This window comes from Peromyscus eremicus, chromosome 4 (assembly GCF_949786415.1).
Source record: "Peromyscus eremicus chromosome 4, PerEre_H2_v1, whole genome shotgun sequence".
Taxonomy (NCBI): domain Eukaryota; kingdom Metazoa; phylum Chordata; class Mammalia; order Rodentia; family Cricetidae; genus Peromyscus; species Peromyscus eremicus.
In genome coordinates, this window is record NC_081419.1 from 80,664,130 (window position 1) to 80,682,507 (window position 18,378).

At 35.4% G+C, this 18,378-nt stretch overlaps 1 protein-coding gene across 1 annotated transcript in view; it reads right to left on the minus strand.

Annotated features, from left to right (window-relative positions):
- The window catches only part of Elp4 (elongator acetyltransferase complex subunit 4), a 217,886-nt gene that overhangs the window by 91,747 nt on the left and 107,761 nt on the right, over positions 1 to 18,378 (minus strand). The window contains exon 9 of the mRNA XM_059261055.1: positions 17,601 to 17,707. Coding sequence (XP_059117038.1) covers positions 17,601 to 17,707 — 107 coding nt within the window. The remainder of the gene's footprint in view (positions 1 to 17,600; positions 17,708 to 18,378) is intronic.

The following is an 18,378-nucleotide window of genomic DNA, read 5'->3' on the forward strand; positions in this document are numbered from 1 at the left end:
GTATGAACGTTTCACTTTTTTGTTACAGTTTTTAGTAGGATTCATAGTGCATTATGCATAATAATTTGCATATAATAAATAGTGTGTGCTATAAAAGTTTTTATTAAAATGCATAACAAAAGCATTATTTATATTACCCAACGTATCATTACAATTTGCTTGTTTTCTAAGTTTAATATAAACCAGTTTTTTTAAAAAAATGAAGCAATTACTTTTTTGGATTATAACTATTCAATAATTATTGAATTTTCGGGCTGTTTACTGTAAAGCAATGCAATATCAACTGTTCTGATTAGAAAATAGATGCTTATGGGAAAACTGAAAGGATTTTATTAAAAAAGTGATGCAAATGCATTCTATAACAAAAAAGTACACCAAAGATCATGTAATTAGATGGGAGGAGTAACTGGGTGCGATCAGATGAATGGATCACAGATTTTATAGCCTAAGTTAAAAAAATTAGCATGAAATTAAGACTGCAGGCACGAATCAGTGACAAGTGAGCTTTTTCATTCAATTGTTTCTGGGATACAGAAAACATACATATACAGATAGACATATTATTAATTAGCTTTACTCCTCTATGAACACATGCTGCTGTATTATATTATGGTACTCACTGGTAGAAGCCACATAATTATGAAAATTGTTGAGAAAAATGTGGAAATAATAATGTATTTTGATGACATTCTTCAAGATATTTATCTTAGGTGATTAATTGAAATTTCATATGGCTCACTGGTATCCATTGTATCAGTTAAGATAAAATATATAAAACAATAATTTGGCATTTCCATCCCCACCCCCAAGACCCTGCAGCAAATCTACACTGGTTGCAACTGTTAAGTTTGTGGGTTCACTGCCTTCCGGTTGCAGCAGCAATGTGAGGGCAAGAATCAACTATGTGCAGGCAGGAGGACCCAGAACCGAGGTCGAAAATGTCTATTTGAAGAAGCCAGACTTTCACAGTTATGACAAGGACCTTGTGGTGGATGTCTGCAATATGTGAGCCATCTTCTTTGATTTTTCCATTGTCTGGTCTTTGGTACCATCTCTGCGACTTATCTGCCTGACTACAGGATGCAAAAATGGTCTGCTGGGAAGCTGAGTGGCTTGCAAAACATGACAGGTCCATGGACTCCCCATCATGGAATCTGATGGGTTTGACCCCAGCAAGATACAGCTGCTGGAATATGACTGGTAAATTACTGAGTAGGACTGAAGAAGTACTTCTATGTCCATTGCCTGTCATTCTGCCTGCTCCTCAGAGTACCTTATTAAAAGGATTGAAAGGGGAGGAAGATTAAAGAATAAACTTCTTTGCTAAAAAATAATTTACATTGCACTCAACAATGTAAGTATTTTAATTAGGGTTGAAGAGATGGCTCAATGGGTTAAGAACACTTCCTGCTGTTGCAGAGGACCTGAATTCAGTTCCCAGAACACAGATTCAGCTGCTCACAACTGCCTTGACTTCAGCTCCAGTTATAATGCCCTCTTCTGGTCTCTGTGGGTACCACCACTCATGTACACAAAACCATAGAAAGATATACACACATACATAACCAAAAAATAAAAAAATAAAAAGAAGTGTTTTAATTGACTAAATAATTATCTCTGTGTTACTACAACATTAATTTACAAATACATTCAATGATTATTTAACAGGACCTGCTTTAGAAAAATTATGTAGAATGATTACTAGATTATACAGACTATTGTCTGCACTAAAATAAAATCATTCTTAGGGTATAAGCCATTTTAATTAAAATTAAAGGTTGGGTGGGGAGATGGCGCAGTCAGTAAAGTGCTTGGCATGCATGATGACTTGGGTTTCACCAGCAGCACCCATATAAAAGTCAGGCATGGCAGCATACACCTATGCTCCCAATGTGGGGGTGTGGGGGGGAGTAGAGATAGGGGGATCCCTGGGGCTTGCTGGCCAGCCAGTGTTGCTCTGAATCAGTGTGCTCTAGCTTCAGTGAGAGACTGTCTCATAAAATAAGGTAAAGAGAAAGAGAAAGATAGTCATGCTGACCTCTGATCTCAACATGCACATGCACACACATACATGAAATAAGGGAAAAGTAGGAATAGACTGAGTAAGTACCTGCTCTGATGACTTAATAGAACTCAATGAGACAAACTTTCCAGCCATATGAATATCAAATATATAGGACAATTAAAATGTATTTTATTAAAAAAGACTTACGGATACTTTGCATACATGCATGTATATGTATACCACATGTATGTCTGGTATCCATGAATACACTGGATGCCCTGAAATTGGAGTTACATGCAGTTATAAAGCTACCATGTGGTTATAGGGGACTGAACTGGGTCTTCTGCAAGAGCAAAAAAAAAAAAAAAAAAAAAAAAAAAAAAAAAAAAAAAAAAAAAAAAGCTTAACTACTGAGCCATTTCCCCAGCCCCAGATTTTCTTTTATAACAAACTTATTTACACATGGTTTAAAAAAACACTTTAATATCCAAATACCTTTATTTAACCTCAACTTTCCACTTCTAATCTGTGTACATTGGACCCAGACTTCATTTACCAATAGTAGAAAAAAAAGGGTAATTAAGTCTACACATATGCAACCATAAAACGTTATTTTATTGTATAGCATTCAATTTATTATCTTCAAAACCACTTGGAAACCTCAAATGAATTTGAAACTTATTTTAAAAACACTTGTAAGTTAAAAATAAGACCCAATTTTCTGAGAAATGTTTTCACAGTATACAAATACTGAAAACCAGTTATGGCAGTACTGGTTCTACTGTAATCCCAGTCTGTGGGGAGCTGCGGCAGGAGCTTCACCATGGGTCTCAGGCAAGTCTGGACTACATAGTGAGACTATGTCTCAAAATCACCAAAATCCAGCCAATCAACAAAACAGAAAGAGTGATCTTAAGAAAGTCATAAACAATAAAATCTTGTAAAATTCAAAAATTAATAGAAAACCACTGATACTTGACAATTGTGGGGTATAAATATGTCATTTAAGGAAGCATAAATATCTTAAACAATGAATATAGTTTTAAAGTTCACAATGAAACTTATAGGGCTGTATTTATAATGGCTGAAAGTGTCTACCACACACTCTTGTAAAAAAAAAAAAAGCTGAGTAATCTGGGAATAACACTATTAAAACTTAGAAAAACTAGATTGTGGTAGAATATTTCCATAGCATGCATGAGGCTCTAGGATCAATCATCTGCATCCTCAAACAACATAAAACACATACAAGAAATGAAATGGGGGGGGCACGTTAGAAGGATAGCCGCAGTCCTATGTCACAATAGAAGGACCTTCCCTAGCATATGGGGTAGTCACCATGCTCTCCCAGGGACAGTCAGCGGTGGCTATCTTCACCTCAGGCTCATCAGGAAGAGGTAAAACTGTCAAGTATAATTTCAGTCAGAGGGTGTTTGCTTGGGACACATTAGTGTTATGCAATCATGATAGATAGTTTATCCCAGCACCAAACTGCCGCTTGGGAAATCTTGAGCCCAAACAAAGGCTCAGTCATTATTGCTGTCAAAAGGTGCACAGAGACAAAATTTGGTTGGCAGCAAGAAAGATGAACCAAAGAGAAAAAAATGTCTAATTATACAATTATCAAAATAAAAACTGAGAAGCATCTTGTAGTTGGTACTTTTAAGTACCAGCAAAGTCACATGCTATTAACTGTATTATCATTATAACTATAAATGTTATCACTGATTAATATTTAAAATGTTTCTATACAGCAATATAAATGTTATCACTGATTAATATTTAAAATGTTTCTATACAGCAATGTATCTATGGAGAGGCAACTTAGATTCATACATACTTTCTTACTCAAAATCTTCATTTTCAACATGACTCAGAATAAAGAACCTCCTTATATAAATGGGGGTAAGGCAGAAACATTTTAAAAAATTTACATAATTCTAGTGTTCTTATTTTAGTTAAATAGTCCAAAAAAGTAACTTTTTAAAAGAGAAAACTTAGTTTTGTTGGAATATTTGAACACACGAAAATCTTGTGTTTCAATGACTTTCATAGAAAATCAGAGTAAAAGGAAGAACTTAAAATGCAGACTGATTTAACTAATCCAAGTAATTTCTCAGATATCTTCTAAGCACTGGAAAGACATATACTTCTAAATGCTAAACCACGAACTTTGCTATCTTTAAATCACGCCCCCCCCATATTCTCAAAAGGAATGTCCTCAAGTGTCGTGCCTGAAGTGATAGGCTCTGACAAATCTAACAGCTCTTTCTGTGTCACTCCTAATGCACTTGTCACTCAGTATTATCCATCCTCATTAATGACAATGGGAAAGTTTATCTTGGGAACACGTTTGAAATCATCTACTCTTTACAATGGGACCATGAAATCTCTTACAAAACATGAGGCGGGAACTACTCTGACAACAGAACCCCTTCCTGGCAGCTTTATTCTTAATTCCTGTTCAAGGAGTAATCTGTTTATTATAAAATCATACAGAACAATATATTAAACAGAATTTGAAACAAGAATAGCTAGTGTGATTTTCAAGCTTACAAGTATTTTTACAACATTTTTATTAAGCTGAAAACACTGTTGAGTCCTTTTTGTGTGGTTTCATGCAATCATCTTTTCTATTCCACATTATAATCACCTTTGAAAAGGGGTTTTGCTTTGAGTAAGTTTAAAGTAAGTTTCAAATACTGATAACCTAGTTCTTACATATTTATTAAAAATGCAATAATTTCATTAACTTAAATAAAAGCAATTCATTGAGATAAAATGTCCTATTTTGAAATGTCTAACTAAAATGCTAAAATACTCATTTAACCAGTTATAACTTAAAGATAACTTAACTAGTGCCAATATTACTTTTAACACAATGACCATTACATTTTAAGCCTGAATATGATGTTTCAATATTTTAAGAAATTTTTACAGTTAAAAAGATGGAAAGTAAGTTAAATTTCTGGATCAACAGTGCCTACTGTTTTAATTTGACTCTTAATTCTAGACACATGTGGCTTGAGTAGTTCTCTGCCAAGAAAGTGGATGCTTCTTCGAAATATGTCCTTATGCCTCTTAATATTCTGGTATTGGAACTTTAATACTACATTTTGTTTTATCCTCTGGACAATAAAGTCATATAAAACAGTATAGTTAAAACTATAAAATATTACATTCAATACTGATTTTTTATCATTTTCAATCACTGAAAGCATCTGTATGATATATGCTAAATAGAACTGGCTATTAATAGTTCATATTAATATTTAAATTGTATAAGCCTATAATTTAGAACAAAGCTTTTTAACTTTAGAATTAAAAATGACTGATATTTTAAGTTAGTACTTTAAAGAATTCCTTTAAGGAATGTCACTAACATTATACAGATTTTATGGTTAAAATTCTTGCTTACTGTATAATAAACACTATAAATACTATAAAATGTTCATTTTAATATATAAGTATTAATAAAAGGAATATAAATCTAAGGACACACATAAAATAAGAATTGTTCCTCATATATTAGGAATTTGTAGTGTCTAAAAACAGCACTTTATGTGTAGCTTGACAGCAAAGTTAGCCTAATGGATGGGAGGTTGCCAAAGTATCTGAATAACTCTGGGAGAGATTGGTGTCTTTAAGACAGTGAGTATCACAAGACCACACCGAAAAACACTCACAGCAAGCTGGCTTTAAGCCTCTCAACTCTCCTCCAATTCTAACCTTTATGCAATTTAATATTTTCACAACATGGTAGTGCAGCTTGAAAAATGCTACATATTTTCTGAAAATGACTTAATTTTACAAGTACAAACTACACATTGAAGGATTGTGCATTCACTGATTTTCAAATGAAGCTGAATTTAAAGACTATAAATCATATCCTTCAACTGTCAATTCTTTCAGTGAAATTTGTTTAAAAGACTAACACAGAGATTCTTCACTATAATAACTTTTCTGACAATAACCAGAAAGCAAATATTTTTGGCCTGGGTAAATACAGATTTTAATTTAATTATGTACGACAAAGGAAGCATTGCAAAACTAATTGGCCTCATAGCATCCAGTACAGTTTACTTAGACAACAGTAGGGTTAGAACTGGACCATGGGTCATAGCTGCAATAGGGGCAGAGGTGGTTTTATAATGCTCCTCTTACACTGTACACAGGGCCAAGCATAAGAAATCCTCAAATAAATGTGAAATGGGAATGTTATAAACATGGAACATTAAAGCTAAGCATGAATACGATGTTATGAAGAAATATGTAGATCAAATTTTCTAAATACCTTTGCATATGTTCTGTTTTTTTCTTTTAAATCAAATTATCTGTCGAATCAAGTTGTTATGAATTACATTATAAGTCTTCTTTTATAATAACTGTCCTCATTTAAATTTTTATGCAGATCGGGATGGCTTCAAAGGAGGAGACTCTTAAGTAGCCAAACTAAAGCAATGCTTTGGAACTGGGCTGCCTCATGTGCACCAACATAGTCAACAAGATGATTCTTTGAAAGATAGTTACAGATTCCCACATTATGGATGTGATATGAGTTACTTTACCATAAAAGCACATGAAAACTGCAGAATATTTAAAATGTTGTATTCTAATTCCATTTTATATAATAATCTCAACCAGTATGCCATGAGTTCCACAAATTTACATTTTTTTCTTTTAAAAGCCAGGAAAACATAGACAATAAAATTGGACCATATTTGCCCATAAAACTAGGACTATCAACAGGGAACTAATGGGTCAAAGTAGGCTGGAAAGGACAGGTCTTGAAATGAAGGAATTACAAATGATTCCCATTTTGTTTTGCAATATAGATTAAATCCAGCAGCTCACATAAGGAACTGGATTGGAAATTCATAACTGACCTTTGTGAATTTGAAAAATGTATTATTAAATCTCTATCTGGTTTTTTTTTTTTTTTTTTCATTTCTAGCTGGCTGGCTTGGAATTTGCTATGTAGACCAGTCTGGCCTTGAACTCAGAAGAGATCTGCCTGCCTTTGCATGCCTTCCAAGTGCTAGGATTAAAGGTGTGCACCACCATGCCTACATCTTTCAAGATGAAGCATCCAAATAAATTTCACAGTTAACAAGATGACCATAATGAAACAGTCATTCACATAAGTATATCAATTATGCATTGTTAATTAAAAACTTCTTCTTCATTGACTACTGGTATTTCGAGCACAGTTCTACTTCATTTCACTGACAACAACTCATTATATTACCTGCTATGTGTTGAAAGTTGCTTTGCTTATGCAAAACCTTAGAGGTATATTAACTATCCAAGAAAAGTGTGCTGGTATCTAGACCATCCCACAGAGTCTGTAATGTCTGTAATGCTGAAACTGCTATAGAGAAAAGTGTCAGGAGGGCATTTACTCACCCATCCATTCACTCAGTATTTACTGAGCACCAACACAATTAGGTATCGAACTGGGAAGAGGTGGTGAAGATGATGAATCAGACAGACCTAAGTTTGTAGCACTTATTATACCCCTAAAAAAGTCACATGTTCTCAAAGCTTAAACACTTAGTAAAAGGAACTGAAGAAATACCTGATGTTTTCACTACACTGAAGTGTGGCAGCAAAGACAGAACAGTGCAGAATGGAAACTGAGGGCCAGATAACAAGCACAGAAAATCTGTGTGGACACAGGCTCATCCCACTTCACAACCAGCCTTAGAAGTTCATAGTCAATCAGGTCTATATGGTTTTAAAGGGTATTTTGTTATTATGTATTTGACTTTTAACCCAAACTATGGGAAACTACTTTATTTGATCTGTACGTAGCTCAGGTTAGCCTCAAACATAATCCTTTTGTCTTAGCCTCCTGAATTACAGGTGTATTGGAATTACATACGTATACCATCATGTCTAACTTGTAAATATTTCTTAACCTAGAAGATTATTTTTGGTATGAATCAGAAATTTAATCTTGTATTAAAAAATATTTTAAGTTTATTGTTATTATTTTATGTGTATGGGTGCTTGCCTGCATGTGTGTCTGTGCATCATGTGCACATTTGATGGCCATGGAGGCCAGAAGAAGATGTCAGATCCCCTGGAACTGGAGTTACAGACAGGAATGGACCCTAGACCCTCTGGAAGAGCAGGCAGAGCGCTCTTCAACACTAAGCCCTTCTGCAGGCCCAGTTGTTGGTTATGATGGCACACATACATCTCTTTCTGCTTCCCTGTCTCCTCAAAGTAAGCCTGGATGGTTGCTGTGTGTCTGAATGGCCAAGTACAGAGGGAAGAAGCCAAGAGGGGCTGAACAAGTTTATTGGTCTAGCCTCATAATTTGATGTTTTAATGGGTGTTCTGGGTACAGGTAAGCACACTATCACTGAACTAAATTTTCAGTCTCTACAATTTAATTTTTTTGAAGCTAAAAAATGACTTTACCTCACAAATAACTTTTATATGTAAAATTTAAGTATGTTAAAATTACTACAAAGAAAAAATATGTTTTATCATTAATTTTACTTTTACCCTTAAGTCTTAATTTATTAAAATGTCAGTATATGGAGTTCATTAATTACAGAACATTATTATAATATATGTACAACTGAAATCTAACTGCACTTACAATCTTTATTATGAGGTTTATCTAAATTTGAACTCACAGAGCTTTGCCTGCTTCCTGAGGGCTGGGATTGAAGATGTCCCCACTATGTCCAGCTAATATCATGTTTTCTTAGTGAAGGCAAATGTCTTCATATTTTTCAATGACATAATTTTTTAGTAATATTAGTTAATCATAGAGATTAATATTTTGCCATCATAGGATTCATTGCTTAATTTTACTTGAAGACAATATTAAAATGACCTCAAGAAAAATTTGCAAAAGAGTAGCTTTAAATAAACAACCAGTCAAACTTTCATTAGAACTTTGTTTCTAATCTTGAAAGGTGAGGTTAAAAATTGGTGATCTGAAAAACTGAATTTGGTATATCCTTAATTAACTCACGAGTTACACATGTCTTAATTATCTCACAGGACAGTATTTGATGAGCCAAAGATAACACTTAAAAATAATTTAGAAAAACACAAAATACAAAACCATGTTAACTAATTATGAGCAAATTAGTATTTTTAAATTTTTTTTTTTTTCGGTTTTTTCGAGACAGGGTTTCTCTGTGTAGCTTTGCGCCTTTCCTGGAACTCACTTGGTAGCCCAGGCTGGCCTCGAACTCACAGAGATCCACCTGGCTCTGCCTATTTTTAAAGTAACTTGGAAACAAGATTTTAGAAGCATGTATGTGATACATTGATTCCAGGCATTGTTTATGCTTTTACATACAGCGCCATATTTAATTGCAGTTTAGCCTCACAGGGCTCTTGCACATGCACTAGTGTACATGTCTTGTGTAAAAAGATAAGGACATGGAGAGCTGCATCACATTCCCCAAGCCACACTCTTGCAGTTATCCATAGTAGCTCTTCTGCCTCCTTGTGCAGAATTACACTGGAAAGCTATCCGGCTTAGAACCTCCGCTAATTACAACTAATTTGCTCTTAAATAGTTACCATGTTTTTGTATTTTAAGTTTTTCTAAATTAATTTTATATATTTTCTTTGGAGCATCAAATACAGAACTTAAATATAATCCAATGTAATTAAATTTAACATACTTTTGAATTATATCAAAATACTTTGTTAAAATAGGGAATCATATCTAGAATACAAAGAAATGTAGAATTTAGAAATTAACACCCTTAAAAAATAGTGTTTTATAGACTATTTTTCCAAAAATAAACTATACATCAGATATCAGAAAAAGTAAAAAGGAAAGAAATAAAACAATATTTTCACCATAATTATATATAAAATAGCTCACTTTTCATATGGGAGAAGCTAAGATCAATGCAACCTAATTTCATAATGTTTTTCATAAAATCATTAGGAGTGATTACTATGGAAAAAGGAATTTTAAGTTGAATATTAAAATACGTGTATTTGCATATCTGTGTATGTTATAACACGTATTTTTACACTTTTGATGGGTTTTTAAAGTGCATTTCTTATTAGAGAATTCTTTGACAAGAGCTTTCTGACTGTGTGCCAGAGCTGTACAATGATTGATTATTACATTGACAACACAGTCTTCCTGAAGATGTGGACTATACCAGTTGGGTCACAGCAGACACAGGCTTTGGAATGAAAGAGACAGGTTGATTTGTCACTACTGCCACTTATGGCCTTTCTAACTTGGGACAAGATAAGTTGCTTACACTCTCTGAACTATAAATGTACTCACTGATAAAATAATGGAACTTGACGCTTACAAGGTCTATTAAACAATACTGTGAAACACTTGTGTTTCTGCCAGAAACCAGAAAATACTTAACAAGAATTGTTTTCTGTTTTTGTTTTAACAAATAACAATTATCAGAGTTGCTAAGCCGGATAGCTTTCCAGTGTAATTCTGCACAAGGAGGCAGAAGAGTTACTATGAATAACCACAAGAGTTATTGGGGAAGGTGATGCAGCTCTCCATGTCCTTTATCTTTTTACACAAGACGTATACACTAGTGCATGTGCAAGAGCCCTGTGAGGCTAAACTGCAATTAAATATGGCGCTGTATGTAAAAGCGTAAACAATGCCTGGAATCAATGTATCAAATACATGCTTCTAAAATCTTGTTTCCAAGTTACTTTAAAAATAGCAGTTTAACATTTAACAAGTATTTATGGAATTAATAAATATGTATGTTGAGGACTTAGTTGTGAACAAGACAGACTATGTCCTTACTTCTGGGGACCTAAAATTTTAGTGGTAAATTGAGGAACTAAACAAAGGAGCTGACAAGCAGTTACAAAATAAAATTAAAACAGGATATGTGTTTGCAAATAACTTCACATTTCCAACAGGCCAGTGAAGGTTCTCAAAGAAAGGAAAAAAAATGGCTATCCCCATAGTCAAATGATACGAAAGGACCTTGAAAGGACTGGAAGGTTGAACATTTTGACATTTGCTGTGCAAGAATACATTGCTGAGGCAATGACTAATTAGTACAGTTTGGGGACAAATTTCCCTGTGCCACAAGCTCACGGAGACCATGGTTATTAAGCCTGAGTCTCAGAGGCATACTGGAGGACACACTAGTAGAATAGATGTTCTTGTGCTCTAGAAAGTTAATCATACAACTTGCAGGGAACTAGGCCAGGTGCGGTTTGCCATCACTTGTTTCTTTGTCTGTCTTCCTCTGACACATAAATGACACACTGTAGGAGGAAGGGCTTCACAGCTATTGTGTAAACCAGGCAAATTCTGCTACAGCAGTTCTGTGACGGCTTTAAAAAAAACTCCTTAAAGTACTGAATATAATTTTTGTGGAGCCAAAGTACAGAATCCATGCCTGCAAACTTTAGGAAGGAGAAGAGGTTTTGTCTTTTTGCAGCTTTAGACAGTGCTCTTTGTTCCAGCCTGGTCTCAAAGAGGGGATAGCTGGACCATATGCACTGGGGGGTCTTTATGACTCACCACCGAATAGTGCTAACAGGCTTTAAAATATTTGAATTTGGCTTTGTGAAATCATCAACTATATCATGCTCAAATTTCTTTCATAAAACATAGTTATGAATAAATATAAGAAATAGCACAAGGGTCTGGGGATTATGCTTGCCTAGCATGTGCAAGGAAGGCCCTAGGTTTGATCCCCAGTACTGCCCCAAACAAGGTACCATATAAAACAGCAGATTCTGGGCTGAATTTGTAAACTAAAGAGCTTTATATAAACTTGTTTACAATAAAGATATATTTTGAGACATTAAAAATAGGATTCATTTCTTATGAGTAATTATAAATTTAATAGCCATGGTATTGATAAGCACACAGAGACTTGAAGACATCTAATAGTCAAACAGGAACTGACTTTGCCTTGCCAAATGAAGCAACAATGTTCTGCCAGCCAAACTCCCAGGAAGCATGTGAGATGAACACAAAAGCAAGCAGGCTTCATGCTGCCCGAGGGAAAGTCAGCAAGATGGCAGTTTCAATCATTTGGAATAATACTAAAGCAGCCTTAGGCTTTTCTCAGAATGGAAACATGTCACTATTACTGCAATATTCCAACAAATCCGAACATAGAGGAAAGAACACTTACACAATCCCATCCTAGAAAGGGCACTTTACTTAACATGTAAGTGGAAAACAATTATAAGGAAATTTCAGAAAAATTGTCAGCGAACATAAATGACTAAGGGAAAAATGTTTTTCCCTTTCAACATGCTTAATAGACTTTTAAAAAGCTTACCACTTAGGAACAATTTCCTTTTACATTTTCCTTAAGGAATTATTAATGTAAAGAAACTTAGCTGAAGCACTAAGTGAAAAGTTTGGTATTCAAGCTGCCAGGAAGAAATACCAATTACTCCTTAACATAGCACCATTTCACTTAAGATTTGATCAAAAGGGATAAGGTTTCACAACATTTATATAGGAAGTCAGAAAATACTTCAAATATTTTGGGAAATTATCTAATCAGTGTACTTTTAGCATATGTCTAATCATGTAGCCATCTTTGGTCAATCATCAAAAAATCAAAGGCAAATTGGCATGACTCAACTCTAACTTTAATACCGCATGATTGTGTCGTGTAAGCTTGTTTTGTGTGAGAGCCGCTGTGGTTTTAGCAGAGAGATTAACTACCGGACCTAAGCTGGCCTCCAAACCTTGCCCTGCTGATGCCTCTGGCTCTTTGAAGTCTGACCATCATACCTGGCACAACCACAGTGGGAACTAGGCCGGTGTCAGGTCTAATCAGACTGTTTGCTGCAGCCTAGCTAACTACGGGCTTCACTAATTGGCCCAATTGAGGATTAGACCTTTCGCTACAGATTCACGACAATAATTTAGTTAAATGATGTCCCCCCCCCCATCTCTTCTAATTAAGATTCCAAAGTTGGAAGAAATAGGATTAGACAGAGTCTCACAACTGTTCCCCTTAAGGTGGTATGTGCTTTTGATAGGTTCATTATGGCAATGTAAAATATATATAGTAAGAATTAAGCCATTTCTAGAGATTCTGTGACACTCTTCTATGCCTATATGACTAAAGAATTAAAGTGAAAATATCTGTATGTATATTTAAAATGTGAACATAAAAAATTACATTCTACTGTCAATTTCTGTTGTGTGTGTTTGTGTGTATGTGTGTATGTGTGCGCGTGCACATGAGAGAGAGAGAGAGAGAATGAGAATGAACTTCCGCATGTGAGCAGGCATGCAATGCACTTGTAGGTATATTCACCTTGCACGAGAACATGGAGGCCAGGTGGTAACAGTAGGCATCTTCCTCTATTCCTTCACCTCCTTATGTTTTGAGACAAGGTCTCTCAATGAACCTGAAGCTCTCATTTTTGGCCTGTGAGCCTCAGGGCTAGATTGGTCTGTCTCTGCCCTCCCAGTGTTGGGGCTGCATGCATGGCCACATCTGGCTTTTACATGTGACTGGCGATATTTAGGTCCTCAAGCTTATGCAGCAGGCATCTTATCTACTGTGCCACTCCCTTCCCTTGGTTTAACTTTTGACAGTGACTACATTCAGATGAATAGACACCTATAGTTAATAGTTTAGTTTTGATATTGGCAGTATACCTGTGAATACAAGCTAACTTAAACAGTAATGAATATTTATCAAGGACAGTATTATCAGAAAACTTACATTAATTAGACTATATGGCCCATGACACTACAATTTAATAAGGTTTCCAAATTGGATATTTATGAATTGATTATTTCTGCAACATCATTGTGAACTGATAGGCAGGTTTCCCTTCTCTCTCTTCATCTTTCGGTTTATTAAACATATTTCACCCTCCTATTTCTCATTAAAAAACTGAAAAGACCATAGAAAATAAATGTGGAGAAGTAAATCTAGAGCTGATGATTCCATGCAATATTCTGAACTGTTAATGCCATCACAGTGATTAGTAGTGTGGGGACTTGATAGTTTGCAAAATGTAAACATTTCAGATAATTCTATGAAGTTACATCAAGCTCTATTATAATATTATTATTAGGCTAATTTATACCAATAGCACATGCAATTTTTGGTATTAATAGGTAAGAATGAATCTATTTACTAAGTACACTAAGAATAGCTAGTTTATAATAACTGGCTGGCCAATTATTTTGTGAGAGTTATTGAGGGCTCATATTCTGAACTGGCTTCCAAGTATCACAAGTTAATCTTGAATAATTTTGGTTTGTTTTGACAGAGCCTGCTCTCAATACTTAGTCTATAAGACTCAGATACACTAATTATGTTGATTGTGACCTTTGGACCAGTTCAACCCCTCATAATTGTCCTTCCTTTTTTTACCGAACATTTGTAGTTACACGATGTACCTTCTGTGAATTTCAGCACAAATCAATTATCATACTTCCCAACTTGAATCTAGAAACTTTGATGCTTAGACCTGAAACTGTCCCATAAGGAGGAAACTTTTTGTAATAATTTTATAGATGCTGCAACTAATGTAATGATATATTATCACTTGTTAGGAAATTCAATTAGTAGAATGTGAAAGCTGAAAATACAAAATCAAAATGGTATTACATTCAAGTAAAATGCTGTTCCTATGATATCACCAAATTCCATGCAGCCACACCTCAATTCCTACCAGATTTACTTGAGTATGCATTATAAGAGCATCCTAATTATAAAGAAAAGTTAGTTAATGATAATACCAACATTATCAAAGAAGACAAATTGCCACACTTAAAAGATCCTAAGTTTAGGCAGTCAGTTCAGCTCAGTGGTGAGGCTACTACAGAGGTACAAATCCTAGAGTGGACCTTACATGGTATGTACAGCTGTATCACTTAGGCCATTTAAAGACTCCATTCGTAACCCCTTTCTATAGGCTACACCCCGGCACATCCACCCATCTGCTGAGGACACGGCAGACAGATACTTTAGCAGCAGTGTCGTCACTCAGGGTTTCAGTGGCAGCACTGGAGACAGGACTCTGCTGTGCTTTTCTTAAGGTCTAATTTAAGCAGCTTTATAGTTACAGGAAATTATACAAATCTATTGTGGTAAGTGCTTTCTTCTGAATCAAACCAATCAATACGTACTCCAAGGAGGAGAAAATACCATTCTGTCTCTGAGTCACAGTTGGAAAGTACTGTGCTTCCCCTCCTGTCATGCACAAAGACCAATGGCTAACTAGGCTTTAATAGCACCTGCTCTATCCCACACTGCCTTTGCTTCTTGTCTCCATCCACCCCTCATTAGTGACTCATGGGACTTCAGGTCCATCCCAAATTGTAGTAAGTCTGCCTGCACAGGATCACAAGTTCCTTGTGCTTTACCCACCAAGCTATGTTTTTCTAACACCCCAGTTCAAGCCCCAGAGCATTCCCACCTCAGACTTTTCAAGGAGTAGAGCTTACATTTTATTTTTAAAAAATGTCAGAACATTAAAAAGATTTATGACCCAGTGTGGCAGCACACTTCTTTAATCCTAGCACATGGGAGGCAGAGGCAGGCGGACCTCTGTGAGTTTGAGGCCGCCTGGTCTACAGAGTGAGTTCTAGGACAGCCAGGGCTGATAGATAGAGAAACCCTGTCTTGAAAAACCAAAAGAACAAATTAACAAGATTTATGTATTTCTATTAGGTTGGTTATTTAAAATCGCTTTTACCTGAATTTTTATTTTAAAAACTCCCAAATCTTTACTGACTAGATCAAACCAAAGTGACAAGGATTTGATTGACTGTACTGAATATTAACTTCTTTAAAGGGTGACTGTTTATTTTCATTTTGTTTTCAGATAGTGCTTCCAAACCACAAGATGACAATTTTGATTCTTTTAGTTTTGTGTAGAAGCAAGAAGCCTGTGTGGCTAATCAATGCTCTCATTTAGAACCTACAGCTATTCAAGGGGAGTAGTCTCACTTAACATTAAGCAGGTCATGTATTTCCCCCTTTTATGCTCCCCATAAGACACTGTGAGCAAGATCATAAACAGGATTCACATGATTATCCTACTTTGGGCACAATAACTTTTCCACTGAGGAATTCTCCTTGTTTAATTTGTACATAATAGAAACGATACCTTAGACATGCTTTAAAAATTATTGGGAAGAATATCACATGGAGAGAAGAAATTTATATCTCTTATTTGAAACATAAATTCAACTTAAAAAAGCAAGCATACTTTTGTCAGACAATAAGCTATAACCCAGTTCTCTAAATGTTTAAGATAGTAAGTCACTCAGTATTCCATCAGAAAAGCTGAGACAATGTTGGCCCAGTTACAGTCTTGGGTTCCATTTCAATGGTTTTCTTTGAGAAGTAAGGCAAATTAGCTCAAGACTCACTGTTCCTCCACACCCTTTTTGGGCTTGAAGTGGCTTTTGAACAGAGTTCTCCGCAGATGAGGAACTCCTAACACTCCTGCAGAGATGACCTGCCTGAAGAACCGGCTGCCTGATTAACTATTAACTGCTCTCAATAGGATTAGATAATTAAGGACATTGATGACCATTAATTAGGAGGAGGGCACATTAATTTGTCACAGGATAGGACCCTTATGATGATTTATAGGTTAGTGCTACTTGTAAATGTGAAGGGACAGAGAAAGAGAGAGAGAGCCATTAAGTTACCTTATCAAGTGGCCAGCTTAAAGAGGGCAGAGGGTCAAAGAAGGGCCAAAGTGGTCACTTTAAGGGTGAAGTCCCAAACACCAAAGCAGTGCCAAGCCACATTGACCATCATTTGGTGTTGAAGTTAAAAATATGCTAATTTATTGGTGGTAATTCTCTCTTTTTATGGTTTCAAGCAGTTAAGACAAGTGGCCTGCTTAAGAGCTTTTCATTTGAAAAGAGATTAAACAAAATGGTTTGTCAAGGCAGTTTGGCTGTTTTATGTCTTTGTTAAAAAAAATTGCACCAACTATACTGATAACTATCAACCACCCAAATGCCATTTCTCTGAACATTTACTTCGTTAATAAATATATCAAGCCTAATTGCTTAATAGTTCCACATTCATTTGCTCTTTAGCAAGATTAAGCTGAAATAACTCTTTTGTATCGCTTCCTGTCATCCTGCTTGCAGAAAGGTCACAAAATCTACATGTAGAAAATTTACTTACAGCCACTAGTGTAACTCACACTTTAATTCAACAGTTTAAAATTGAATTGTAATCTCCCTAATACTAAAAACAAAACAAACAACGGAAAAACCTTTAGGAGGTAGGGATGAAACTTCTCTTCTTATCCAAACACAGTTGTGGGCAGCATTCATAGTCCACACACAGTAAGCACAGCTCATTAACATTTAATTAAATGCTTTTGAAAGCCTTGGAGATACATGTCGTATTTATCATTTGAGTTTGGAGCTTATTTTTAATAGCTATTAAAACATTTTTTTTGCTGTACTTGAATAATAACATGATTAGAGTGGAGGAAAACATAACAAAAATCAGTCTGCTATAACAAAAGTACTTAATTTGTAGCCTTAAATGTGTCTTAGACGTTTTATTAGAGTGAAAAGCAGGGGCGAGGGGGACCATTTCCCTTAAGACAGTAAACTAAAACATAAAAATTCTCTTACCTCGATGGTGAACAGCTTCCTTTTTAACTTAAAAGCTAAGTCTTTGACATCCGATTCATCACAAGTCAAGTTATTAAGCCGAGGAATCTTCCGTATATGGATCAAACCTCATGGAAAGGAAGTTAAAAGAAAAAGCCTTAAGTGCTGTCATCAGAGGCCTAAATTAAAGAGTCTTACAGTAGAATCTGTAAATTTACACACAAGCATCCTCCCTTTAAAACTGGAGCTGACTACCAGGAGCAGTGAAGCAAACGGTGTGATTATACTCAAGTAATCAAGCAGAATAAGATAAACAGAAATCCTTGAGCGAGGAAAACTAATTGCACTTTGGTTCAGGAGTACAGATGTAAAGAGGGATCTTAATACTTGTCAAAACTACAGTCGGTCTGCGTGTGATTTTCTTTCGTATTTACAGTAAGCAAATATGGCTATCACCTTGCATGCTGCCCACAGCACCACTGAGCGATCTTTATTTTATTAAATGCACCAGTAAGCAGCCAGCAAAACAAGGCTCTTGGGTTACTGATAACCTGCAAAACACCAATAATAAGTATTTCATTTTGTACACTGAAAGAACTATTGAAGAAAACTGTATTTCAGCACAGTCTAAAATCAAACATTAGCCTGTATGCCATCCGGAAACACTGATTTTTATGGCACGTTAGGCCCTTATGTGGCTATTAGAAGCTCTGCAGCAACACTAGGTAAACCATGAGCTCGGGGCCTCGTCAGCAGAAACACTTGCTAATCTTTCCTGACAAGGCACTGGAAGGCTTTT